The sequence below is a fragment of the Saccopteryx bilineata genome, chromosome 7, assembly GCF_036850765.1.
Source record: "Saccopteryx bilineata isolate mSacBil1 chromosome 7, mSacBil1_pri_phased_curated, whole genome shotgun sequence".
Classification (NCBI taxonomy): Eukaryota; Metazoa; Chordata; class Mammalia; order Chiroptera; family Emballonuridae; genus Saccopteryx; species Saccopteryx bilineata.
Window position 1 is genome coordinate 26,069,820 of NC_089496.1, and position 13,556 is coordinate 26,083,375.

The following is a 13,556-nucleotide window of genomic DNA, read 5'->3' on the forward strand; positions in this document are numbered from 1 at the left end:
CCGTGGTCTAAAAATATTAACTATAAAATTCCAGAAATAAACCGTAAGTTTTAAATTGCTCACCAGTCTAAGTAGCACGCTGAAATTGCCCACCAGTCTGCTCCATCCTGCCCAGGCTGTGACTCATCCTTTTGTCCTGAGTATTCATACTGTATATCATTTCTGCGCATTAATCAGTAATCAGATAGTTAGAGAGAGACCACATTCACATAAGTTGTATTACAGTATATTGTTACAATTGTTCTATTTTATTATTTGTTATTGTTGTCAATGTGTTACTATACCTAATTTATAAAAAATAAGTTTATCAAAGATATGTATGTATAGGAAAAAAGATAGTTTAGATCAGGTTCCGTACTATCCTCAGCTTCAGGCATCCACTGGGGGTCTTGGGAGGTATCCCCTGAAGATAAGGGGGGAGTGTTCTATTGCGGTTGGTCATAGGGGTGAGTTCACTTTGTAGATACTCAGCAAGAGCTATAGACTTGACTTGTCATTGACTTGTAACATAAATTGACATAAGTTCAATTGTGTTACAATTGGCATTTGGGTTTACCTCTTTAGGTGAATTCTAAAAAGTAAATACTATCATTTAAATTTTTAAAAAATTTATGTTGCTAATTAAAACTGCAGAAAGTTTGCACCAGTTTTGACTGTCACCAACGATATATAAAATATAATTTTTTTAATTTAAATTAATACTTATAATTTTTCTAATTTTTAATTTCAAACTTAGAGAAAAGTTAAAAGAATAATATGATGCTTCATTGGATTTTTTAACTTTAAACTTTTTATCAAATTTTTTTCTCTATTTATTTATACACACATACACACACAAATACACACATACACTCATATATGTATACATGTGTATATATATATATACATTTATTTTTACATTTCTGAACTATTTGTAAAGATGTTTTATACATCATGAGGACTTATTCCTGATGTATCAGTTAAGAATAACAGTATTATTATACGTAATCAGCTATGTTTACCATACCTTTAAAAATGAACAATACTTTCATAGTATCAAGTAATATCTACTCCATGTTTATATGTTCACAGTTGTCCCAATATGGTCTTTTCTAACTGATTTTAAAAATTCGTGATTAAATAAAGTTTATTCACTCACTGAATTTAGCTGTTTTGTCCATCTTCACCTAAAACAGTCCCCTGCCACCATCATCCCACCCTACTTCCATTCATGACATTGACATTTTTCAAGTCTAGGTCATTTGAAAACCTTCTGGTTTTTTTTTCAAACATGTGTGACCACGCTTGATTCTGCAGATTTTACATTACAAAATCAGAAGCACATGGACCGGCAACTGTCCCATATTTTTATTTGGGGCTATTGGTTAAACAGAGCAAGACGCTGGGTCTCCAGTTGGGCACCAGATGTTTTTACTGAGGGAAAAAGAAGCATTAAGAGCTTTTAAATCTTACATGATGACTTTGATCATATAGCAGCGGCATTTCATTCTCTGAAGTGTATTGTGAGGGTTTTCCTTCACATCGGCACGGCATATTATTCAATGAATCAGTTCGTCTAGAGCCAGTTTTACAGACTTGAAAATGCAGTGACAGCCAAGGAGGATATTTTGAAGTTTGAAATGATCCCTATATAAATAGAACGGATCAGCATAACTTTGGGATAAAATTAGCCGCCAGTTTGTGAGTTCCCCAGCATGTGCCCGTTTGCCTGGTGCGCTCTCCTGATAAATCACAACAAAGCTTTCGGAGGAAGAGGAAGGATGGACGACACCGCTGCCCCCGTCACTAAATCTGCAGCTGCCAAGTTAGTTAAGAGAAATTTCCTCGAGGCTCTGAAGTCAAATGACTTTGGGAAACTGAAGGCCATTTTAATCCAAAGGCAAATAGATGTGGACACAGTTTTTGAAGTGGAAGATGAGAATATGGTTTTGGCATCTTATAAACAAGGTAAAAATTATAGGTGTGATTGGTATAATTGATAGAAAATTGATTTTTTTTTAACTCACAGCATCAGTCACTCACTCTAAATCAGTAGCTCTATGTGTCTCTAAGTCTATATTTTAAAAATATTTCTCATTTAATCTTTTTTTCTTTGACTGCAACATGGCTTGATATATACATGTATATATTTTTTCTATTCTTTTCCTCTCTCTTCTTTTTTCTTTCTCTGTTCCTGTCCTTGCAATTTGAAATCCTAGCCAATCACATTTAGTAGTGTACTTTCTATTTGCTATGTTTTTTCTGCCTATGAAGACATAGAATAAAGAAAACATGTCTAGATCATGGCTAAATAGACAGCTCAGATCTAATCCAGATGGTATGACTGGCTTGGGGACAGGAAGATAACTTTCTGTTAACACAGCCACTTAAAGATATATTATCTCTGTCCATCTGCAGCAACAAGAGGATTTTTGCCCCCATTTGGAGAGTTAATGAATGAGTAAGGCTGTGCTTTGATGCACCTGGATGGTCCTCATCATTTTAATTAGTTTTCAGTTTAGGCAAGAAAGCTGAAACCAGAGAAAAAGAAAAAGTTAACTTTTCTCTCTTGAATTACAGATCAAAATTATAGATGTACTTAACACAGATTATCTACTTTAAGGAAGAACTAAAAAATAACAAAAAATCAGAACCAATTTTTTTTTAATCAAGGGACTTTCTGAAACACACACTTAATGAATCAGACATAAATGAGAAGAGTACTATAGATTCTGATTTCCCAAATCAGCCAGTTAACGGGGGAACTTGAGTAGCGAGGCCATCTGGCCGCGGACTGCAAACAAACACCGTGTTCAACATCACTTCTGTTTAAATAAAATAGATGAGAAGTTCTCGTGTGTGGCATTAGGGAGAGAGAAACATTAATTCTTTTTTCATGTTTAAACTACTTTCCATTCATATATATCTCATTGGCACCATCCATTTTCAGCAACTAGTGCTAAGAACATACATTTCTACATTAATTTACTATACTCTGTGAGTTCGACGGATAGAATGCTTGAGGCCAGTTACCCTGTTTATGATTTTTACTTGAAAGCTTTATAATAAATTAACATTGCTATTTCGGCTGGAAGATAAAGAGGTCTGTTTTTTAAAAAGTAGTTGACAGGAGATTCTGTTAAAAAAGTAAGAGTAGATACTATATAGTTAGGTTACTTCCATAGCGTGGATTTGTTCAGTAAAAGATGGTCTGCATGCTAACTGCTCTTTTAAGGTTTGAATTTTTTTGTAACTTATATTGGTGCCCAATGTAAAATAAGTTAGGCCCAAGGTACTAGGTAATTAGTTTGACCGTGAGTTGTGAAAACTGCCTTTTCTTATCTCCTGAGCACGCTAAGAAGGTTCTGAGGTTGTGAGAAAGGAAGTTTTAGAGGCAAGCTCCAGGGAAGTTCTGTCAATATGAGCCGACTCCTATGATCCTCGTAGAGCTCAATTTTTATTCATGCTAATAGATGTTTTCATAGTGTTAGGACTATGGGATGTGCTTTTCATTTAGAGAGAAAGCAAATTACACCCTGTGGGAAGGGAAAGGGGCAGTTCATTCCTAGGCATGCCAGGTGGATGTGTGCACAGAATAAAAGGATTTATGGACATATCTGCAGGGTTGATGCAGGAAACTGTGTGTGTCTGTGGGCATGCGTGTATAGAGAGAAATACGCTCTCTGTTTAATATGAACATAAGTATAAGAATCTGTCTCTTCAATATGAAACCTGAGTTAAAGCCTCACCTTTCTTCCAAGTTTTCTCAAACTTTTCCACATGTGTTCTAGCCTAATTATCAGATCTTTTAATATTTCGGTCAGGATGGAAATGATAAATAGAATCCTAGTTGCTAGCCAAGCAAAAAAGACCTAAGTAGTTGTATCAATTTCTTAAAGTCACAGAGGAATTTTCTGGGAACAGCTGACCAGGCCACACTGGTTAGTTAGGGTAGGTAGCTGGTTAGTGTGAGTTAGTTATTATCTGAGTAATGCTAAGGAAGAAGACCTTTTTTGTGTGTGGCCTTGAGGGGTATATGGTTGGATTAAACTTTGTGGGACTTTATTAAATCACAGCAGATTTCTTGGACCTTAAATTGTTATGGATAATTTCTTTTTCTTTTTCTTTTTTTTTGTATTTTTCTGAAGTGAGAGGTAGGGAGACAGAGAGACTCCTGCCTGTGCTGGACTGGGACCCACCTGGCATGCCCACTAGGGGGCGATGCTCTGCCCATCTGGGCAGTTGCTCTATTGCAACCGGAGCCATTCTAGCTCCTGAAGTAAAGGCCATGGAGCCATCCTCAGCACCCAGGCCAACTTCACTCCAGTGGAGCCTTGGCTGCAGGAGGGGAAGAGAGAGACAGAGAGGAAGGAGAGGGGGAGAGGTGGAGAAGCAGATGGGCGCTTCTCCTGTGTGCCCTGGCCAGAAATTGAACCTGGGACTTGCACACGCTGGGCTGACGCTCTACCACTAAGCCAGCCAGCCAGGGCTCATTTCTTCATTTTTAAAAGCACCTTTGAAAACCTCTACACAAAAATGTGTACAAATCATAAGTGTGCAGCTTGATTGATTTTCACAAAATGAACCAACCTATGTAACCAGCATCCACATGTGGAAACAGAATACCACTTGTTTACTTTTAAAGTACGAGAATCTTCCTTCAGGTTTCAGTTATTTTTGGCTTAATAAGCAAGACAATGTCTAAAACCTATAATGAGTACTATGCTACCTTTAAATTTGCTTGTGTAATTAATAAGTAATCAATATTCAATATTTGACTTTCCTGAGAAAAATAATTTTTATTTCTTTTAGAACACATCACAGCACTTTTCCCAGGATTTCTTCAAGTGACCACCCTTTGCCCCTAACGGTAGTATGTCTAGGCCAGTACGAAAGTTAGTTTATACTTTCCAGAATTCTTTTGGCAAATAAATCAACTTGGGATCTAAACATTTCTCCCTCAAATCCAGAATCTAATCGGTACGCCCGTAATCAAAAGTTGACCTCCTCAGCAAGTATAAATTGTGGGTTTTGTGAGGAAGGTAGAACAAAGCTTCTGAAAATCCATCTCATGAGCATCTGCTTTGCCAGTGTGATAGAACACAGATTTAGAAGTCGGCTCGGGTTCAAACTGTGGGTCCTGCCTAGCCCCAGCACCTAATTATGATTCTTAAACTTAGATCTCCTTTTATTTTCCCAAATTATTTTAAACTTCGTGATCAAATCTTCAGATAACATCATGTTTTATTCATTTCAAAAACTTCCCTCACACTTTGTAAAGCAAACATTGAAAATATTTTGGTTGGCGTGTGACATCTCTCCTAAGGAATGGCAGAGATTTGGGTCCTAGAAACAAAAACGAGTAAGCAAATTTACGTCTCCCAGACAATCACTTTAAAATGGGAATGATGAGGAGAAAAGTTAAACACATGTACAACTTTTAAACTACTGAATACAGTGAATAGCAGAATAGTGCCGGGATGCCAATGACATAAAGTTTATTATGTGCCAACAACGCAGTATTTAGAATGAGAGCAGAGTCTCTAAGAAAACTCAAAGCTGTCTAGATTGGTTATCAGAATACTGGAAACATAAACACTCATAAAACTGTTCCCAAAGGTTTTTCCAACTATACGTCTCAATTCTTCTTCAGATGTATGAATCATGACTTATTAATGAGCCAGGCAGAATATCATGCTTATCTCTTTGGGATGAAATTCCCTAGTCAGCAAGTTTACTCAGAGTCCCTCTATGACTCAGTGAAATGCACGTGAAGTATTAATATTTTGTTTACGGCCCACAGCCACAGGTTCTGTGGTCAGTAGTCATATATGTATTCCTCTTAGTGAGAGGAGGGTAGGCAGAGACAGACTCCCGCATGCACCCTGACAAGGCAAGCCCACTAGGGGCCGATGCTCTGCCCTTCTGGGATGTTGCTCCATTGCAGCTGGAGCCATTTTTAGCGCCTGAGGCAAGGCCATAGAGCCATTCTCAGTGCCCAGAGCCAACTTGCTCTAGTTGAGTCTTGGCTTCAGGAGGAGAGAAGAAGAGAGAGAGAGAGAGAGAGAGAGAGAGAGAGAGAGAGAGAGAGAGAAGTGAGAGGGGGAGGGGTGGAGAAGCAGATGGGTGCTTCTCCTATGTGCCCTGGCCGGGAATTCAACCCGGGACATCCACAATTCTGGTCGCCTCTCTACCACTGAGCCAACCAGCCAGGGCCAGTAGTCATATTTTTTATTAAAATAGCCAATGAATGATTTCACTGAAAAACTTTCTGGCAGGTACTCTATCTACTTTTCCAAGTAGCAACTCCCATCCAAATATCTTAAAAGCTCTTGTTTTCACTCTCTTAATGAACAATCTGTTCCACCTAATTTTTCCCTTTGTCAGAAATTTGCTCTACTGCTTTCCTGTGACCATTTTAGGGCTCCTTTCCATTCCTTGATGTTCAAACTTTTTTATTTTACATTTTACATGTCAAGCTTACTTTTTTTCCTCTCTCTCTCTCTCTCTCTCTCTCTCTCTCTCTGGGAAAAACTCTGAGATTTATCCTGAAAATATCAGCTACTAACAAATAGCCAAGAATTGTGCTGCGGTCTATAATCCTTCAGGACTGTGTAAATACATGGACATAGTCAAAGCAAATGTCTGCTAATCCGGCCACAAGCAATGTGCATAACCTTTGGCTGTAACAACAGAGGCTTCTCAGCTGTGGGTTCTTTGGACTCAGATAGCATTAGCGCTGGTAACTGTGGCAGAGCCCAGGCTTAGCTGAAGGTTTACCAGATAAGTACATTCCCCAAATACTGGAGCATTAATTCTTCTTCCCAAAGATGCCCCAAATACTTTTCTCCTTGCCAGATTTCTTGAGCCAGGGGGCCTTCTATTCAGTTATCCAAGCACCTTTCTTTGGTTTCCAATTTAAATTAAATATACACAGAATTAGTCTTCATATTTTTGTAGGGGTCAAATTTTAAAATTCCTTTAGAACTTTCACCTACAGGTGATATGGCTTGGAAGTGAACTGAATGTTGCCTTCTTAATGAATGTGGAGAGACCAGAGTTTGAGTTGACCTGTCAACCAGTTACACAAACATGGGTAATTTATGCTACTTAATCCCCACAAGATATTATCAGATTGGTAAAGCGGAGGCTTTGTCAAAACCCTATCTAAATCTTGTGCACGCTGATAGCCTTTGATGTTAGGAAGGGGAAATTATATGGACAGATAATGTGTATCATGATTACCTCTGGGGGAGGTAAAAAGTAGTTAGATACTCTAATCCACATGGACATGGCTTGGATTTGAGAGTTCTCTTTGGGATGTTTACACAGGAGGACAGAAGATGTGTTCTCTTTCCCTCATTTAAGCTGTTTGCTCAAGCAGAGGTCTGCCACAAGAGTCTATCACTGCTCAGATACTGTAGGCCTGAGGCCGTAGTGTGAGTGCATGACATTCGGGGGGCGGGTCCCAGCAGCTTCTTCTCTCACCCCCTCAAGGGCTCTGGGCTCTGGTTCTGCTCCATCCCTGAGCCATAATCAAATGGCAGCTGGGCGTCTACAGTGGTGAGCTGAGGGGGGGAGGGACCCTTTGAAAGACAAATGCTGAAAATAAGTCACATGGTAGGTTCTGAAGCCATGGGACAACTCTTCTGTAGAAACCAGAGAGAGGAAAAAGCAAACCTGCCTGATTGACCACCTTTCTGGCAAGCTGTGACTGTTAGTGATTGTATTTGGGAGGATAAATTCTGATCTCTTGACATATGAGGATGGACACAGGATGTCAGTAACTGCTGCGTGACTGGTTTTTGGAAGACAGCTGTGCCTCTGGTTCGGTCTTCCGTGATGGTAGGCATGGTGGGAAGGACGCTTAGTCATTTCCACACTTGGTTCTCGGTGACCTGAGGCCACAGCCCCTTATAAGGTGATGGTTGTATGTGGGTGGCCTCTTGGTTAGGGCTGCTCCTGTCTCTGCTGCAGGCTTCCTGCTGTGCTCAGAGTTGAATTATGCAGAGTCCTGTTCCTTCACACCAGAGTCCTGCAACCCAGCTCCACCGAGCACTTCAGCAGACCATCAGTGGCCTCCACCAGTCCCTCCTCTTCCTCTGTGTCCACTCAGTGACCTAGGGGCACCCGTGAAGGAACCTCACTGAACCCACCTACGTGCATTCACATCCAGGAGAGGTGCACAGTCCCACGCAGAGAGCTGGCTGATTCCAGGGCCTAACGCTGTTCCAGCCCCAGTTACCCGCTAATTATTATAGGAGACGAAGGTGAAACTGACTGAGAGGCCAAAGACAACTGAATAATAATAATTCTGTAATAAATGGGAGGACAGACTCTCTAGGTGCCATTGGGAATTTAGGAGGAAGAAAAGAATTCAACAAGCAAAAGCATCTCTGTATCAGAGATGTGACCTAGTACAGATACATCTGGAATCTTCTTCCTTTCCTCGTGAATGGAGAGGCAGGTGTGGCACTGAACCTACTCTGGTTCCACGAAGACAATGGTAGGTGGCCACCCTGCAGCACAGGTGCCCGAGTCCATCAGCCTGGGCTGAGGCGGGAGACTCACGGCTCCAGCAGGCTGGAAAAGTGGCAGTTTTCTCATCTGGAAAATGAAAGACTTGGACTGGATAATCTTCCCTCCAGCGGTAACACTCTGTGTGTCTTTGATTTTTACATCAAAATGGTGTTTTCTTAATCAGCTCTCTGCTGCTTTCTTTCTGAGACTGCTCTCCTCCCATTGCAGAAGCAGGCGTGAGTTTCCAATCAGTGGCTGCTTACAGCTGTCTAATCTTTGCTGCTAATTGGTAGGCAAAGCACACCCTGGGTTTCAGACCTGGAACCAGCTTCTTTCCAAGAGTTAGAAGAGATTGCCTCTGTAAACTGCTTGTTGAGGAAGTTGGAGTATTAAAATGACTGAACCCTGCCCAGATCCTGGGTTTGCTGGAGCGTCAAATCCATATGTGGAGATGATGGGTTCCATCTCTGGTCGGGGCGCCTGTGGCAACACATCTATTTTCTGTTTATCCTTCTCTCTCTCTAAAATCAATCAGTAAATTTTTAAAAAATGAAATAAAATAAAATGACCGATTGAATATTAATGTTAAATGTGATACATTCACTCTATTTTTTTTTTTTTTTCATTTTTCTGAAGCTGGAAACAGGGAGAGACAGTCAGACAGACTCCCGCATGCGCCCGACCGGGATCCACCCGGAACGCCCACCAGGGGCGACGCTCTGCCCACCAGGGGGCGATGCTCTGCCCATCCTGGGCATCGCCATGTTGCGACCAGAGCCACTCTAGCGCCTGAGGCAGAGGCCACAGAGCCATCCCCAGCGCCCGGGGCCATCTTTTGCTCCAATGGAGTCTCGCTGCGGGAGGGGAAGAGAAAGACAGAGAGGAAAGCGCCGCGGAGGGGTGGAGAAGCAAATGGGCGCTTCTCCTATGTGCCCTGGCCGGGAATCGAACCCGGGTCCTTCGCACACTAGGCCGACGCTCTACCGCTGAGCCAACCGGCCAGGGCCATTCACTCTCAAAGTATGATAGTTTGCATACCATATAGCTTAACAACTCTGTTTAGAACACAGATGCAATGCAGATAGTTATATAAAGATGTATTAATAGATATATACATGTATAATGCATGCATATTATTTTACACACACACACGCACACCTTACAGGCACGGGGTTGGTACTCTACCTGTGATACTATTTGTCACTGCCAGGAAAAGTCCATGTCATTAATACATTCCCTTCTAAGTGTCTATAATCTCAAATTAGTATCTTAAAGTTTAATTCTATTGTTGAGTACAGATTTCTACATAAATTCAGATAATCCCAAGAGGGTCACACCATCTTCAGTTTGTTAGACCTTAGTGTGAATTAACTTTGGATTTTTTTTAAAGAGCAGATTTAGATAATGGGAGGGTTGGGAAGAAGAGAAAACAAAATAGTCCTAGAATTCTGATGGGATGAAAGGGATTAAAGTGTGTGTATGTGTATGTATAAGTTAGAAATTGGGCTGCATAAAAATAAACTTCAATTTTGGCTCATTCATTCCCTCAGGATAACTGAACATAGTACATGACCCTACCAATGGCCTCTTTAAACTAAATTATTTTCCCCCTCTGGACAAGGGAACAATAGCTCATTTTAATTTTACTTATTTTTATAAATAATAATATATGCACAAGCTACTACATTAAAAAGCTCAAAGGGGACACTCAAGGACAAGTAAATTTATGGCCTTGCCCCCAACATCTATTTTTTAGAGGCCACCACTGTAACCAGTCTCTCGTTCTAGGTGTTTATAAATATATTTACATATGATAGCATAGTATGCACACTGTTCAGCCTTTCTTCCTCAAAATTAAATCTTGAGATTTTTCTTGCCCTGGCCTGTAGACTCAGTGGTAGAGTGTCAGCCTGGTGTGTGTAAGTTCCAGGTTCAATTCCCAGTCAGAACACACAGGAGAAATGACCATTTGCTTCTCCACCCCTTCCCCTCTTCCTTCTTTCTTTCTCTCTTTTCCTTTCCCGCAGACATGCCTCGAATGGTTTGAGCCAGTTGGTCCCGGGTGCTGAGGATGGCTCCATGACCTTACCTCTGGCACTAAAATAGCTCAGTTGCTGAGCAACAGAGCAGCAGCCCCAGATAGGCAGAATGTCACCCAGTAGGGGGTCTTGCTGGGTAGACTCTGGTTGGAGTGCATGCCGGAGTCTGTCTCTCTGTCTCCCTGCCTCTCACTTAATAAAAAAAAAAAGAGAGAGACAGAGAAATTTTCCATATCAGTATACATAGAATTTTCATCTTCTTTATAATAGCTCTATACTATTGGATTGTGTGGAGTTACCACAATTTATTTGCACAGCCTCTTACTGATGACACTTGAGGTGTTTTGCAATTCTTAGCCATTAAGAACAATGCTACAGTGTAGTGAATATCATAGTGCACGTTCTTGCACTATACTGTTGAACTATCTCTGCATCTTCATCTCGCCATCAATATTTCACCTTTTGGTACCTATTTTCCATTTCCCACTCATAGTGAGCTTAATGCCATGGCCCCAGGTATTGATGGTAAAAGGAGGTTTATAGAGTTATTTTTGTTATCGCTTGTCATATATGGCAGTCATTGGATTTGGATACAAAGGACTAGCCTACTGTCTAGAAGTCAGAGGTCAGAGGGAAAGGAGAGAAAGAGAAAGAAAAAAAGAGGATATTTCCAACAACTAATGGGAACAATTTATCTAAGATCTCAGTTACAAGAACAACTATGTTTTTCCTGATCAGTTAATCTCCATATCGTCTGTGATCATAGTTAATTACATAGCATATGCTTTCCTGTTTATTGTCTACTAGGAAGCTCAGAGGCGAACTTGCAATACAAGGTGTGTATTTTGTATAGCTACCTTACTGTTGGTCCTTTTAAATTTTTCTTCTTTATTTTTTTGTCCTTGCTTTCTAGACTATAAAAAATTTAGCATAAAATTTGTGAATTGCCTTAAATCCTTTTTTGGAAAAAGGTTTTGTGTAAACCAACAAAAAGGCAAATAAAATCACACCCCAGGTAGACAACAATAGCAACAAGTATAAGGAAAAGAACTGTGATGAATAAAAGTTACAAGCTTGTAACTAACAGCTTTGGCATCATTCAAGACAATGACTGGGATTTTAAAAAATTCTTAAATATGAGTCTCTTGTAACTCTTCATATAAAATAAAATTCAATCACACAGGAAGATCTCTAATTCAAGTGCCTGGGAGAGCCAGGAAGGTAAAATAAATAAAGGAACAAGATAATAGAGATTAGTGGAGGCCCTGACCAGGTGGCTCAGTGGATAAATGTTGTCCTGGTACACCAAGGTTGCAGGTTCGATCCCTGGTCAGGGCACAAATGAGAAGCAAACAATGAGTATACAGTTAAGTAGAACAAGTTGGTGCGTCTCTCTCTCAAATCCATTAAAAAAATTTTTTTAAAAAGAGAGTAGTAGAGACAGTAAGAACTCATAGCGCCTGTCTCATTTAGTATATCCAAATATGATATTTAACGTTTGTAGACCCATCAGCTACTAGTGTACAACTTCTGAATCAGGCCTCCCCTCAATTTTATAAATGTGACGAAAGTAAAATGCTCAGTAAAATCCTCATGCAAACATGGAGAAAGCCTAGGCTGAGAGGCTAAACTTCCTTTCCCTTTCTTTTGCAGGTTATTGGTTGCCTAGTTATAAATTAAAGTCTTCTTGGGCAACAGGCCTGCATCTGTCTGTCTTGTTTGGTCATGTGGAATGTCTTCTGGTGCTACTGGACCACAATGCTACAATCAACTGTCGACCCAACGGGAAAACTCCTCTCCATGTGGCTTGTGAAATGGCCAACTTGGATTGCGTTAAGATCCTTTGTGACCGTGGAGCAAAGCTCAATAGCTACTCCTTAAGTGGGCACACGGCTTTACACTTCTGTACAACTCCAAGCTCCATTCTCTGTGCCAAGCAACTGGTTTGGAGAGGTAAGCCTTTCTGGGTGGCTGACGTTGTCATCTATTTGCACACTCTTGGCTTTGAAACCTAGTGATCCTTACTTATCTCAAAGACTGTGTAGTAGGAATCTTCATGCATTAAACCTAATTCAGGGGGACCTAAAAATTTTATAGATAGATAGATAGGTAGATAGATAGATAGATAGATACATAGATATAGATATGTTGGTCCACATAATTTGATGATAATCTCATTGTAATCTTCTTATTTGTTTTTAATTATAGGAGGCTTATTAATTTATTTAGCTTCTATGATGTGTCAGATAATGTGCTAGGTAAGTGAAAAAAAGAAAATAATTTCAGCCTTCAAGGAGCTTATATTCTAGTAGATAAAATAAATTCATTAATTAAAAATTATGGGCCTGGCTGTCAGTTTAGTGGATAGAGCGTCAGCCCAGAGTATGGACATCCCAGGTTCGATTCCTGGTATTCCTGGTCAAGGCACAAAGGAGAGGTGACCATCTGTTTCTCCCTTCCCTTCCTCTCCCTCTTCTCTCCCTCTTTCCCTCTGGCAGCCAGTAGCTTGATTGGTTTCAGCATGGCCCTGGGCACTGAGGATAGCTCCATTGGAGCACATTGGCCTCAGGCACTAAAAATTACTTGATATTCGAGCATCATGCCTTGATGAGGTTGCCAGGTGGATCTTGGTCGGGGCACATGCAAGAGTCTACCTCACTATCTTCCCTTCTTACTTAAAAAAATCTATCTTTCTATCTATCTATATAATTATAAATTGGGAAAGGAACAAAACAAGGAGCTATGAAAGAGAACGCCATGCATAAACTATTACAAAATGTATAAGACTTTTCTAAAGATACGCTATGTAAGCTGAACTTTTTTTTTTTAAAGCGAGAGAAAGAGGAGACAGAAAGATAGGACGGGAGAGAGATATGAAGCATCAACTTATATTGTGGCACCTCAGTTGCTCATTGATTGCTTTCTCATATGTGCCTTCACTGGGGGGGGGGGGAGCCTAGCTGAGCCAACGACCCCCTTGCTCAAGCCAGCGACCTTGGGCTTCAAGCCAATGATGTT

The 13,556-nt window shown here is 40.4% G+C and overlaps 1 protein-coding gene across 1 annotated transcript in view; it reads left to right on the plus strand.

Annotated features, from left to right (window-relative positions):
- The first annotated feature begins 1,708 nt into the window (after positions 1-1,708).
- Positions 1,709-13,556, plus strand: part of ASB4 (ankyrin repeat and SOCS box containing 4) — a 61,274-nt gene continuing 49,426 nt past the window's right edge. The window contains exons 1-2 of the mRNA XM_066240054.1: positions 1,709-1,947; positions 12,192-12,491. Coding sequence (XP_066096151.1) covers positions 1,761-1,947; positions 12,192-12,491 — 487 coding nt within the window. The 5' untranslated portion in view covers positions 1,709-1,760. The remainder of the gene's footprint in view (positions 1,948-12,191; positions 12,492-13,556) is intronic.